This window comes from Acipenser ruthenus, chromosome 14 (genome assembly GCF_902713425.1).
Source record: "Acipenser ruthenus chromosome 14, fAciRut3.2 maternal haplotype, whole genome shotgun sequence".
NCBI lineage: Eukaryota > Metazoa > Chordata > Actinopteri > Acipenseriformes > Acipenseridae > Acipenser > Acipenser ruthenus.
This window is the reverse complement of record NC_081202.1, coordinates 28,710,932-28,725,042: the sequence shown is the minus strand read 5'-3', so window position 1 is coordinate 28,725,042 and position 14,111 is coordinate 28,710,932. Positions and strand designations below refer to the sequence as shown.

At 38.8% G+C, this 14,111-nt stretch overlaps 1 protein-coding gene across 1 annotated transcript in view; it reads right to left on the bottom strand.

Annotated features, from left to right (window-relative positions):
• Nucleotides 1-11,349, bottom strand: part of slc6a15 (solute carrier family 6 member 15) — a 35,508-nt gene extending 24,159 nt beyond the window's left edge. Inside the window, exons 1-2 of the mRNA XM_034033456.3 lie at nt 11,105-11,349; nt 2,221-2,729 (exon numbers count right to left, since the gene is read on the bottom strand). Of these exons, the coding sequence (XP_033889347.2) occupies nt 2,221-2,512 (292 nt within the window). The 5' untranslated portion in view covers nt 2,513-2,729; nt 11,105-11,349. The remainder of the gene's footprint in view (nt 1-2,220; nt 2,730-11,104) is intronic.
• Nucleotides 11,350-14,111: the final 2,762 nt, after the last annotated feature.

Genomic DNA, 14,111 nt, shown 5'->3' with positions numbered 1-14,111 from the left:
TGCAGGATTTTTCCATGACAACAAGTGCTGTGAAAATCAACCTTCAAGTGGTGTTAGTTATGGTGGTAGAGGGACAGTCCAGATCATATTTTATAAGAAGCTTTCCCTGTTTCTGTTCTTGGGCTTCATTGGTTTACTGAATACAATTTCTGTGTTCCTAGGTCAGGGATGCTGAAAGGAAAGCAGCACAAACTGATTGTTCATATCATTTGAAAGGTTTCAATTCTGATAGAATTGGAACATCTTCTACAAGTGAACAGATATCAAGGTTATTTTTACACTACCTTCTTTGATTTGGTGGATAGTAAAAATATAAAAAAGGTAGAGAAATCTGGTTTTAAGTGAGGCCAGTAAAATCTTTAGGTCATCCAGCACAAGCCATTTCCAAAAGTGTACACAATTTGTATCTGTGTATGCAATACAATATTGTATCAGTACATGGTTGTAAAAGTATTCATGATCTCATGTTGGTTACTATTAAGCCCCAAACACAACCACACACAGGCCCTGCTTATCCTATCTGCAAGGTCACTGAACACAGGGATTAATTTATGTCGTTGCATACTTTTAATAAATCAATAAGAAGATTACATCAGGCTACTAATGTGAACCTTAACAGTGAATACTGCTGTTAGGCAACAAATGTAGTACTCATTTGTACAGACACCGTATTGTCTATACCTGAGCGGTCTGGAGACAATAATATATAATTAAATTGAAATATTGAGATTCCAATTATTAAAATTCAGTTATTGAAGATACATATTTCTTAAGGCTGGTGGTTCCTATTGGTTTAGAAATAACACATGACACTTATGCAAAGGCTTAAACTATATTGAACTAATGTATAGGTGTACATCATAGCTGCAGATAATATAACACGCTCACATGTTCTCTCTGTTGAGTAAACTCCTGGCAGCATGAATTGTACCCAGTTTCTAAAATATCACCACTTGTAAATCATTTTGCCATGCACTAAAACTGTTGCATTTAACTGCAGAGAGTCCCTGTTAAGAATATGTAACACAAAAGTGTTTCTAACAGCTATAGTAAGTCATTCTTTTCGGCATTCTGCAAACACCTCACACCTGGTTTGGATGACAGAATAAGGAATAGCTGTGGATTCCTTCACAGTTGTCACTGTTTGTTTAAGCCTGCCCCAGGTAATTGGCTGGGTCAACCACTGCAAGAGACCTGTTATTTTTAACTATCTTCCTTATTACTGAGAATAGTATAACCACACACTAGCGATTTTAAGAACATACTTAGTCTAACATTTTATGTCACATATAATACAGATCGTAGTCTACTATATGACATATCTCTCAGCCATCCACTTTCATTGGGGTGCAGTGTAGTTATCCAGTAATAACACAACATAGGACGGTTTTGATTAACAAAAATCACAACAACAGCCTTTAACATCAAATGTACTGGGAGACAATAATAATATAAAAACTTTGACATTGTCTCAGATTTGATTAATTGGAATACTGTTATTTGTTATATAGTTGACAATTCAATCCCAGAAAATGTACAATGTAAACATGTGCAGTACTCAAATCTGTTTTTTTTCCCTATCTATTGAGTTCCATAGCATTAACATAATATTTCAGAACATTCAGTATTTTTTAAATATTTTTAAAACAATAAGTATTTTTTTTTGCATGGATTCCAAGCCCAATTGGCTCAAAAGAATTACAGAAAGCACCTGCTTATTTTCACCCAGCAATTTGTTCTGTGTTGATTGATAGTGCTTGGGTGTGGAATCCAGTTTTGACACCCAATCAAACAAAAATTGTAATTGAGTCAGGCATGTAAGATACATAAATACAAACTGAAAGCAAATATATATATATATATATATATATATATATATATATATATATATATATATATATATATATATATATATATATATATATATATATTTTAGTTGCACTCTTGCAAGTTCATTGTGTGGTTCTTGAATCATCCAAGCATAGCTTTTGAAACGAAAATCTATGATCACTTCAGCATGTGGCCAATTGGAAGATTAAGGTTGCCAACCCAGTGCCCTTAGTAACGTCCGCTCAATAAAATGTCTTATTTCCATTATAATAAAATAGTCCTACCATAAAACTATCATTGATGCCAATACCAGACTTTCCTAGCAAGCTAACCTACTTAATTGAAAAGAGAGAAGTCTTCTTAGAAATGAATGGTATTTATTACACTTACCTCCACCATTTTTCTGACAGAGGTACGGAAATCTCCACACATTGCCCAAGCCTACAGAGAAGCCTACTTGAGCTAAAATATACTGCAGTTTGCTGTTCCAGGCAGGTCTTTCCTCCTCAGTGTCAGAACATTCTTCAATGTCTCTGTCTTTGTCCTCCTGGACATCATCTACCATTAATGAACTTTTCTTGAAAGAATCGTCACCAGAGTCCTCGTTGGAAAGCAGGTCTTTGACAGATTCAGTGACATCATCGTCAAGCTCTCTCTTGACGACCTTGCTGTTTTTGGGCATTTGATTAGCAAATGGCTACAAGTGATCAAAACAAGTCTGTTGGTGGGGGGGAGGGGGAGTTTTTTTTTTTTTTGTATCAGGCCCAGTCACTTTGTAAGAATGATATGTGGAATTGAGTTACCAGTGTTGTGTAGTTCAAATGATTAGAATGAATAGCTTTGATAGAATTTGAAAAGATCTTGGAGTCTGGGTCTTAATTCTTCATTATTACAAATATCTGTAAGAAACAAAAGAACAACAATGAAAATACTGGAATTTTTATGTGAACTTCAACTACAGAATAGACTGAGCCCTAATTGCACTTAATTCTTGTTTTGTGTTTCTTTTTTCTTAATTTGGAGTAATCATGTACTCGCACTGACCTGTGTATTAAACATACAGGTGACCTCTATTCCCACTGTTTGGCCAATCACCTCTTTCCTCTCGACAAACCTATGCAGCCGATGTTACAAAGCTGCTGATTAATGGAGTTCTTTGTGACTGGGGTTGCAACACCAGCTGATTGTAATCTGTAGCCTGACTCCAGGTGGAAGTACACTTACAAGTTGAGCTACTTGGTACCACTGTCTTTGTTATGTTTATGATGATTGATGATCAATTACACAATCAACTGAGTTAATGAGTTTATTTATATTAGTTAATTGTTATCACTGTAATAAAATAATCTGCTGAAATATTTAGAAGCCAGTTGGACACTAGAATGGCCTCAGGAAATGTAAATCACACTTTACTATGACTCATCACCTTTGATGTAGAGAAACTAGGGTGTAGGACAATCCCCAGTTTAACCTGTTGTAGCACATTCTTTAATAGCCTTTATATTGTTTGGAAGAGAAGTGTTAAAGTGGCTTATTTTCTTATGGCTTGGTGATTCTGTTAGTCTGTAATAAAAGTTCACCATAGTAAAAGCAAAGCTAAGTGTAATAAAGCATAGTGAAAGCATGGTAAAGCATTGGTAAGCACTGTAAAGAAAAGTGAGGTATGGTAAAGCATATTAATTAACATGGCAAACCAGGGTAAACTATGGTAGATGCATAATACTGTATAACCATTGGAAAAGCAAAATAGTGTGAAAATATACCGTAGTAAACTTTTTAGGGGCTGTACCAGTACCAAATTATTATTATTATTATTATTATTATTATTATTATTATTATTATTATTATTATTATTATTATTATTATTATTTAATTATTTAGTAGATGCTTTTATCCAAAGCGACTTAAAGAAAATTAAACAAACTATAAAAGTATTTAAATTACAGGCAATAAAAATAAAAAAATACAAAACAAACACAAATATACAATATATACAACATAATTATAAAGTAAATACAAAAAGATATATAAATAAGAATTTACAAATAAAGATTGAATAAGTGGGTTTTGAGAAGACGACAAAAAGCAGTAAAAGCCTGAACAGTCCAAATGTACAGTCCCTCTCTCCTCTGGAACCGCAGCTACACCTGGCCGGTAGGGTGCCAATCGGTCCCGATGTAGGGCGACCCTTTGCTCACTGTGTTGCATCTGGACCTGGTACACCACATCGGAGAACCGTGCCAACACCTTACATGGCCCCTCCCAGTGGCTATCTAGCTTGGGGCTCCTCCCTTTTGTCCTCTTAGGGCAGTACACCCACACGAGTTCCCCTGGCTCAAAGTACCATCCCTGACTCCGGACTTTGTACGCCCGCTTCTTCCGCAATGCCAGCCCCGTCGTAGTGGTTCCGCACGAAACAGCGAACCTCGTCAAGCTGGTCTTGGAGCTGTTGAATATATTCTGGCCCTGCTGGAGAGTTCCTCTCCTGGGGGTCATCCAATTACGAGGTCCACCGGGGTCTGTAGCTCCTTTCCCAGCATGACCAAAGCCAAGGTGCATCCCATAGACTCCTGCACCGCCGACCGGTATGCCAGGAGGGTAGGTGCTAGTCCCAGTCCCGCTGATCTTGGCTGGTCCACAGTGCGAGCTGGATGGCTAGTGTCCGGTTGAACCACTCAACCATACTGTTGCTCTGTGGGTGAAGGTGGTGGTGCGGGTCTTATAGACCCCCAGCCTCTTGTGCAGCTCCCCAAACACCTTTGACTCAAATTTGCGGCCTTGGTCGCTATGCAGCTCCTCAGGCATCCTAAACCAGCAGAACATGCCCTCCAGCAAGGCAGTACATTGGTCCGGCAGGGCATAGGCCTCGGGCCACTTGGAGAAGTAGTCCATGGCGACCAGGACAAACGTGTTTCCCGCTGTGGACTTGGGCCCAACACGTCAATGGCCACCCGTTCCAGTGGTGCGCCCACTTGATAGCGCTGTAGGGAGGCTGTCCAGACAGGCCCTTCCTGGCAGTGCAGGCGTCACACCTCCGGACGTGCGTCTCTACGTTCCTCCGGCAGTGGCCCCAATAGCAGAAGGTCCTCAGCCTCTGCAAGGTCTTGGTCACCCCGATGTTCCCAGCTGCTGGTGTCCCATGCATGGCCTGCAACACCTGCTCCCTTAGGACAGCAGGAACCACCACCTGCCAGCGGTCCACAGCTGATGCTGGGTGGCGCCACAGGCGGCAGAGGGTCCCGTCATGCAGGCACAGCTTGTCCCACTGTCCTACAAGGTCCTTTACCTCCTTGGAAATGAGTGCCACCTCCTCCCATGTCGGCTGCCGGCCCTCGATCAGTCTGGCCATGACAGTGCCCAGTTTTGGGTCAGCTGCCTGCAGCTGTAGCAGTTTGTCGGCCAGTACTTTCTGCAGTGGTTCGCTCCTGGTCCGCCTCTCTCTTCGAGGCGGGTGCAGTGCTGACACTGTTCCTCCTCACAGGGGCGGCGGGATAGAGCGTCCGCATTTCCGTGCTGCCTCCCAGCCCGGTGTGTGAACTCAAACTGGTACCCCTGCAGGGCCTCGATCCATCTGTCCCTCCAGCTCCTTGAACTGCAGTAGCCACTGCAGCGGCACATGGTCCTTCCGGATGGTGAAGTGCCGTCCGTACAGGTATGGCTGGAAGTGGCGGACGGCCCTGACAGCAGCCAGTAACTCCCGGCGGGTGATGCAGTAGTTGTGCTCTGTCCTACTGAGGGCCTGGCTGTTGTATCCGACCACCTGTTTCCCTCCGGGGCCTCTCTGGAACAGGACAGCCCCAATTCCCACACTGGCGTTAGTGTTCAGGACGAATGGCAGGTCGATGTTGGGGTAAGCCAGCATGGGGGCACTGGCCAATGTGTCACACTGTTCCAGTGTTGGAGTTGAGTGCACCGTATCTGAGTTCGAGTCAAGACCAAGTCCAGGCCTGTCCGAGTCCAAGGCCGAGTCTCTGAAGTCTGAGTCCGAGTCAAGACAAAGTCCTCGAGTCCAGCAAAGAAGTAATTGAGAATAATTACTAGTACGACTACTATTAATAATCAGTGGCGGCTGGTGAACTTTCAGAGGGGTGGGGCGTCGGAGAACCAACTCTTATTTTATCCCCCACCCATAACCCCCCGTATTTCACCTGTCCCACATACACGTATAACATAAAAATGTTTTATACTACTTGCACACAATGTACTGTATTTAACTGTTCTTCAGTTATCCTACATTGTGTCAAATCAGTGATTTGAAATCACTCAGTGTCCGTTTCTTTCCAAAATATTTTTGAGAATCCCCTTACTTGCTACTGACTGTGCATTACATTACTGAAATGAAAGCCTGCAATATAAATGACCAGCGATACTAGGGTACTCATTTTTGTATATTCAAATAAATACATAAGTAGTAGGCTATGAAAATAACAAGTTAACTGTATTAAAACGTATTTAGACATCTACACCACAGCATTTGATATAAATATGGTATGAATAACCATATCGCTGTATGCTTAAGTATTACTTTTAGTGCAGAGGGAAAACAAATGTAGGGGACAAGATTTAATCCGACAACAGATGACAATAGATGGTATGGCAGCTGAATTGGATTTTTCAAAAATGTTGGAAGTTTTCTATCCCAGATTTTGCACATTCTATAAAACTAACACCACTAAGAACCTCAACCTAAACAATAATAAAATAAAGTTATTTGAATAAATCCAAACGTATGAATACAGTGAATGTATAACATTATTTTGGCTACAAGTTGACTAGATTGTGACAGAAGTAGCTTGGAAGCCCTCAACTAACGGGGCGGCTGCTAAATAGAAATACGTTGTGATTTCTTTGGCTGAGAGTTTGTAGATGAAGTATTAGATTTGGAGAAGGGTAAATAATATAATATAAACAAATATGTTTAAGAGGCACAGGCAGGATATTCATTTTTATGCATCACCGTACTAATAATATACAGCGCAGCTGATGACAGATTGATTTCTCTTTATATTTGAACTCCAATAGAACAGACCGTAAATTATAGTTAAGCTAAAAGGGAAACAGACAAATTACTATGATAGACGTTAATACTGTATTACCAATACAACTGTGGAATACTAGCATTCGTGGTGAACATCTGAACTAATAGGTGGACTCTTGCTAATTTAAACAATATTATTTGGGACTTGAATCAAAGGCATTCAGGTTGCAGGATTTAAGCACAACCTATGTAGCAGGGAGCCAGATGCATGTATCGTGGGTGTGGACTGCGTTTAACCCAGGACCGTAATTCAATGAAGCAAGGATGTTGAATTGTGAAAAAAAAAAAAACTCCCTACACACACACACACACACACACACAGTTTTAATTGCAATAACTGGGAAAAGGATCATTATTTTTCATTATCTGTAATATGATTGTATTTAGTAAAAAAAGAACCTGCTTTAGTCTTGGTTGTAAGTGATTGTGTTAAAGATAACAGAGACGCATTGTATTGCAAACTGGTAGGTGCAAGAAATGGAGTTGCGTGAAAGGTTAATTTGACTGGAACCTGTTCTGTGGTCGAGTCCCGAGATGCCGAGTCCCGACAGGTCGAGTCCGAGACCTTTAAAATCCGGTCTAGAGACCGGTCTCGAGTCCTACAGCACTGTTAATTATGAGACCTGACTGTGCCCTACTCAGGGCTCCAACCTAACCAGCAGTGGTTTGTGTTTGGAATTGAACTTAGTACCTCATAGACAGAATCAGTGCACTGGCACATTAGCATGCCAATTTCATGCTTGGGTTGAGAATACTTGGGGGCAGACATTCAAAGGCTGGATTTTCTCAGATCAGTCACCAATTACTGCTAAAGTATATGAATTTGCCTTTAAAATGAACAAAACTAATTGATCTGCTGTTCCTATTTCTATAATTGACGCCATACAAACCATGAGGGTTTACAGGCAATGCATGGGCATCTTATGTGCTTTATTTTACCTCCACGCAGATCAATAATGATGTTCTTAATGACGGCCAATGTTAAATGAGATTTTGTAACCTCCTAGGTAATACAGGAGGAATCCACTACAGCAATTGCCATAAGGAGGCAGCATTGAATTCATACTTCAAAGAGGACAGTGACTACATTATTACTCCCAGTGTTACCCTTGAGGGCAGAGATAAAGGAACTTAGTGAGCAGTGTGAATGCAGATACGGAAATTGTCCAATGTTGGATCTGAGTGGCTGTGTCAAATCAATATCAGATGTACTTTTACTGCCTGATTCATAAAGCCACTTCAATGTATCCTTACTGTTGGTAAAGTGATGTAAGGTTAGCAGTGTATGTGCCGCCTCCACTACTTAGCATACTGTGACTGAATCATGGAGATGTAAAGGGCCACAAATAGTGTACCCACAAATGACTGACTCCTAGTTTGTGTCAGTATCAATATTACTTCAAAATGAAAATGTTTATTTATTTTTGTGTGTGTGTGTGTGGTAGAATGTTTGAGTTTTTATTTTAGTCTGGATTTTAAAGAATTGGTTGTATTAATTGATTAATAAGCATTTTTGGCTTATCCACGATGAAACCTGCTTTTTAAAAAAAATCTACATAATGGTCCAAACTTATACAATTTCACATGCTGTAATTTCACACCTAACACACAAAAACGGTTTATTGTTACAAAGCTGTGACCTGTGATGCAGCCAATGTGTAATATGCTGTAAAACATAACCAGACATCTGCTCGAGCAGTATGTCATGATTAGACAAGAGACCACATGGCAGAAAAACTCAATATATCAGTTTCAAGGGCATCTCTAAAAAAAGATAAATCAGTTCCTCCCCCACAAAGCTGTTGCTCACAGAGAATGGAATTTCCCACCAACCAAATATCGGGAAAAGGCCACACAATATTTGGTTATTTCTTATCAAAATGGACTGGCTATGACAACAGTTGGGTTTTTACTGAAGCAATCTAGGTAAAGTACCTTGCTCAAGGGTACAGCAGCTGGACAGTTGTATATATAGTAAAATGTTTTTACTAAAAAACAAAACTCAAATTACCAATTTCTTTTTCTCATTTAACCCCCATTAAATACTTTTTTTTAAATCAATGTAATAACTGTTCATCACTTCAATTGACTTACCAATCACTAGAAACCGATCAACCTGATACATCCGTTTCTGCTGCCATGCTCTATTTTCACCTGCCAATCATTAACAAGCTACTGAACCCTGGCGGCTAAGGCCTAAAGTTCAGCCATGAAGAGTGGAGCACCTGGCCAGTAGGTGTCACTGAAGCATGATTAGGGGAACTAACCCCTGTCAATCATTCCTCACCAACCCACAGACGCACAAAAGCCAATGCAACACTCCCTGTGAGGCCTGAGCCAAGATCGTCAACTCAGCACGCCTAGAAAACAAAACCAGTGAGCTCCTGTTTGTGTGACTCACCCTGCATTCACACGCTGTAGTTCCTTTACTGGGTGAGCCACTTGGGACTCTTAATTTGAGTTTATTTTTTAGTAAACTTCTACAGCCTCTAGCTTAGATTAAAGGTACATTTGCCAATAATCAAAAAATGAACATAGAACCATACATGCATAGTGTTGGTATGCACATGTGGTTTGTGTTGAGGCCATAAAACTGTTTAGCATTCAAGTTTACTAACTGTCCTAGTGTGGATAAAAAGGTGAACTATAGCCTTGCACCATCCTTGAACTCAAAACAAAATTAAGATTTGAACTTGGATAGCACCTTTGAAGGACCGTGTCTTGTTAAAGAAAGATGGCATTGATATATTAGATCTCCACCCTGATGCGTTTGAACACTGCAGACTGGAAGAATGCCAGCTCAGTGTTAGTGCATCACCTTCGGGGTGGATTGGGGGATTGTAGGAATTCCAGTCGATTAAACAAAATCGTCTCCAGTGATCGAAACCCGTTTTACTGTTCACACCCACCATTTCAATGTGTTTCTGTTTTTCTTTACTGTGGTGTTAAACCAATCTTCTTACTTTTACACATTGGTTTGCAACATTGTATCAGGTTAAACATCAGGACAGTAACTGAAGTTACTGTGAAGATATTCTGGATGTTTCAAAGAGGTTTCCATTTTTGAAAGCATACGATTACCCATTTATACAGTTGGGTTTTTACTGGCGCAATCTAGGTAAAGTATCTTACTCAAGGGTACAGCAGCAATGTCCCCCACCTGAGATTGAACCCACGCCCCTCCGGTCAAGAGTGCAGAGCCCTAACCACTACTCCACACTGCTGCCCCAGTTAGCTGCTTATCATTGTGCTCTCTTCTACAATCAATTCCACTGTAAAAAAAAAATTAAAATAATTCATGCCAATTACTAAAGGGCGTCAGTAGTTATTGTACTATTTTAAACCTGGTGTCAATGCGATACATCTAATCAAAGTAAAATAATATGTATGTGTATTTTATTTATTTATTTATTTAATAATAGAGAATGCGGCGCTGTACAGCTCATTGGTGATTTGCATATGAACCCAAACACAACCACCTCATAGTTTCCACCTCCCACCGGCATCCCTCATGAAATACCGGATGTGAGTATATTAGGACCATTCTGTCTTACCGCTACCATAGTCCAAACTAGTACCGTAGATCAAAACACACAATGAAACACTAGGTACTGCACACTAATTTCCATTTTTAAATCGTCTGAAACAGTGGTGCACATTGATGTAGGGCGCTGCAGCCTTCCCGTTTTATCCGCGTGGCTTAAAACGATTAGGAGATTATCTGCTTTAGTAGATACACCAGTAGCCTAGTTTAAATAACCGTTTTCCGACATTTTATTTTTCTAAAAATTAAGAAAATATAACAAATAAAATTACCCGCACATATATAATTATATTTTACATGAATATCGTCTAACAATAATAATCAATGTGCAACACTGTTTAGTAAAACTGTTACAATTAGTATAAGCAGTATGAAAATGCAGAAATGTAAAACGATTAAACTCCATATCAATAAAAGGCTATCATTTACAAACGTGATGATTTATTCCTTCACTAATATGTATTCAATTTATAAGAGATGCATTTTATAGTTGTTTTATTTATATAATATTATCATTTGACATAAATCTGATAATGTTCATATTAGGAAGAATGAAATCTATAGAGAAATACTCACACACCCAGCACCGCTCTGCATCAGCACCGTGTATGTGCAAGATTTCATCATACACATAGCCTTTCAAAAAAGAATGCTTACATAAAATAAAATTACAATATTGAAAAATGCTTTACCTGTAATCAATTTCAAGAGGTAATCTGGAAAAATTATAAATATGATATTTGATTCCCCGCTTTTTTTTTTTTTGTTGTTGTTTTTTGTTTTTTGCGGGAGATAGGATTTCTTTTCTTCTGATAATACCGCAGCTGCAGCGGCACATGTACAAGCACTAACGTTTGAATGACTGGCACTGCCTCCAGTCTGCCGCACCTTCTCCAGCTAAGCTTGCTTCTGTGCAGAATAGTGTTTTGTAAAACCAATTCTTACTCGGAGGGGGAGTTCCCCGCTGCACTTCGCACAATACGGGCAGTACAAAAAAAAAAAGAAAAAAAGAAAAAAAAAGAATGGCCCACACGTGAATATCTTCTTAGAAATCAAATGTGATCTTCTAAACAGTCTCTTTAGAAACGACTACCACCGTCTATCCTTATTTGCTGTTTGAAGAATTACTTTTTTTACCCCTGTGAGAATGTGGTTAAACCTGCTGCTGGTAGCCGTGTAATGACCTACAACGATTGTATCCTTCTTTACATTTTGTTGTGGGCCGTGTTTAAAACTAGAACCAATGTAGAAGCAGCGTCGGTGTATTTTAAAATGGCTAGATTGTAAATTCTTAAAATACATAAACTAACAAATGAAAAATATATACATATATAAATAAATACAATAGAAATATGACTTGCTACTCTGGAGAATATAGTTTTTTGGTAGACCTTTCAGCAGTACATGCTACATTTCTTCTGATACTCTATCCATTCATGTGTCTGTATGACACTGACAGTGCAGGTATAACTTTCTATGAAGCTGCTCTTATTCCAGTGCCAAGTCAGAGGTCATAACATCCCAAAAATGAAAGTAAGATTTTGCATGTTCTTTCTTTTAGCAGTGGTACATTACAAAAACACTCCTAAAATGAGTGAGACTTGGCATGTATGCGTAGCGCTGTTATAACATCCTAGAAATTAAATCAAAGTATACATTTAATGTGTTTCATATGAATAACATATGTTGTAAAATGTAGACGAGTTCCCATAAGAGAATACTGTTAGTGATTTATTTTTCAACGGATTGAAGAGCGATGCAAGATACTTCAGCTATCAGACTTGGTGTCGTTCTGGTGCAGCACTCATCGCTGGACATATATTAACAAAGGGAGCATCTGTAGCACAGGCAGCTTCGCTATTTATACAGGATCTCTCCACAACAGAGGGAGGAATTGTTTGTACTAAGGGAACGCTGTCTGGGTTAGGCATGCAAAGATGTTTAAGGAAAACCATGCAACTCCAGTTCTAATGCCATAATTCTCTTATTGTCCCTTGTTTGTTTGCTGCTTTACATGACTATTAAAACAGGATACCTCTGCCTGGTTTAGGACATCTCTTAAATTAATTTCTAGTTAAATGTTTCTCTATGTAATACTGCATCAACCTTCCTATACATTGTTGTATTCATACCTTCATTACCTAATAGTATTGGTAATTACCCATGGGTAATACTGTGGGGACAATGCTAAAACCTGGATAATTGATTCAATCAAACAATTAAGAATGTGGCTGGATTAAAATATCTGGGGCCAGATTTCCTACTTTGGAGAGGGCAGGCAATTTGCCTACAATTTGGCCATAGAGTAATATTTAGGCCAAGCAGTGAGAGGTCCCGATGTCTGGATGCTGAAAACATGAAGAGTCTTTTGGAGGCAGCCACAATACAGACCTAAGTTACACCTTCTTAGCTTTCCATATTCAGTGACATAATTTACACTTAACACATTGGTGTCTGTTTAAAAAAACATAATAATAATTGTAGCAACATTTTACAATACTTCATCCATTTGTGTCTACATTTAAGCCCATGCTTTTCTTTTTAATATGACGAAAGTCATATTATGGATTGCATCAGAAAGAATAGAGATCTATGCACACCCATAGGGGGCAGATTCATACCACCAACCCATAAGTTATAACTGTAAGAAACTGTAGAAAAATGCTGTTGCCAAATACATAGGCATCATTTTTTAAATCGTCTTTAAAATAAATACTATTCATTATTCAAATCTGTAGTCTTTGAAATTCTTTTTTTTACTGGATACAGTAAATAAGGTCCTGTTTTGAAGCAGGTGCAAAGACAAAGGTCAATTTTCAAACAGGAATAAAGTATTAGGAGTAGTCGTAGTAGTCTTAGTATTATTATTATTATACATGGTTTCCTGCTAGTTTTACCTTTACAATATTTGTATTCCTTGAGACTATCCTGTGTGACAGTTTATTGCAACTAACCTAATAAGGTACTTGATTTTGGCCTTTTTAAAGCCTTCATTGTTCAGTACTTTAAGTTTTTTTTTTCTCAAATAACAGAGATATATGGTCTGACTGTGGTCGACTCCATATGATTCTTTCAATATCATTAGTATAACATCCATTTTTACTATGAACCAGTTTGATTAATTTATGCAAATAATACTGAGTCGTTTCCAGCACTTCCTCTTCAGTAGAACACTAAACCATTCCACCAGACTACTGTAGGTTCATGACATGCTCCTCTTCTTAAATCAGCAACACTAAATATAAACCAGGCAGTTCTCATTTTTAGAGAGTTTGTTCCAACTCTTGGAGCATTAGTGTAAATTAAAACAGACCCCTGATATATTGTAAAGGGCCAGCAGCGGGTGGCTTGACATCTGTTTGTTAAAAACAGCCTCATTGTAAGTTACAGCATCTTCAGACTTTGTAAAATATGTTTTTGGAATTCAAACAAAAACACTTATTTCAATTCAGACAACTGACATATGAAGTGCTTTCAACAACAATTTTCTTTGAACTTATTCTCTGTGCTTATCCGTACATTTCAGGCCACAGGAAACAGATTCAGTAAATATCCACCAATAATAGAGAAAGTTATACCTCCACATTTCTAAATGTTCAGTAACCAAATATATTATTTGCTTTTCTTGAAATGATTAAGGTTAATGTCTAGTAATTCAGTTTTATTTTTAAGATGTTATCTTCGGTTTCACACAATTAT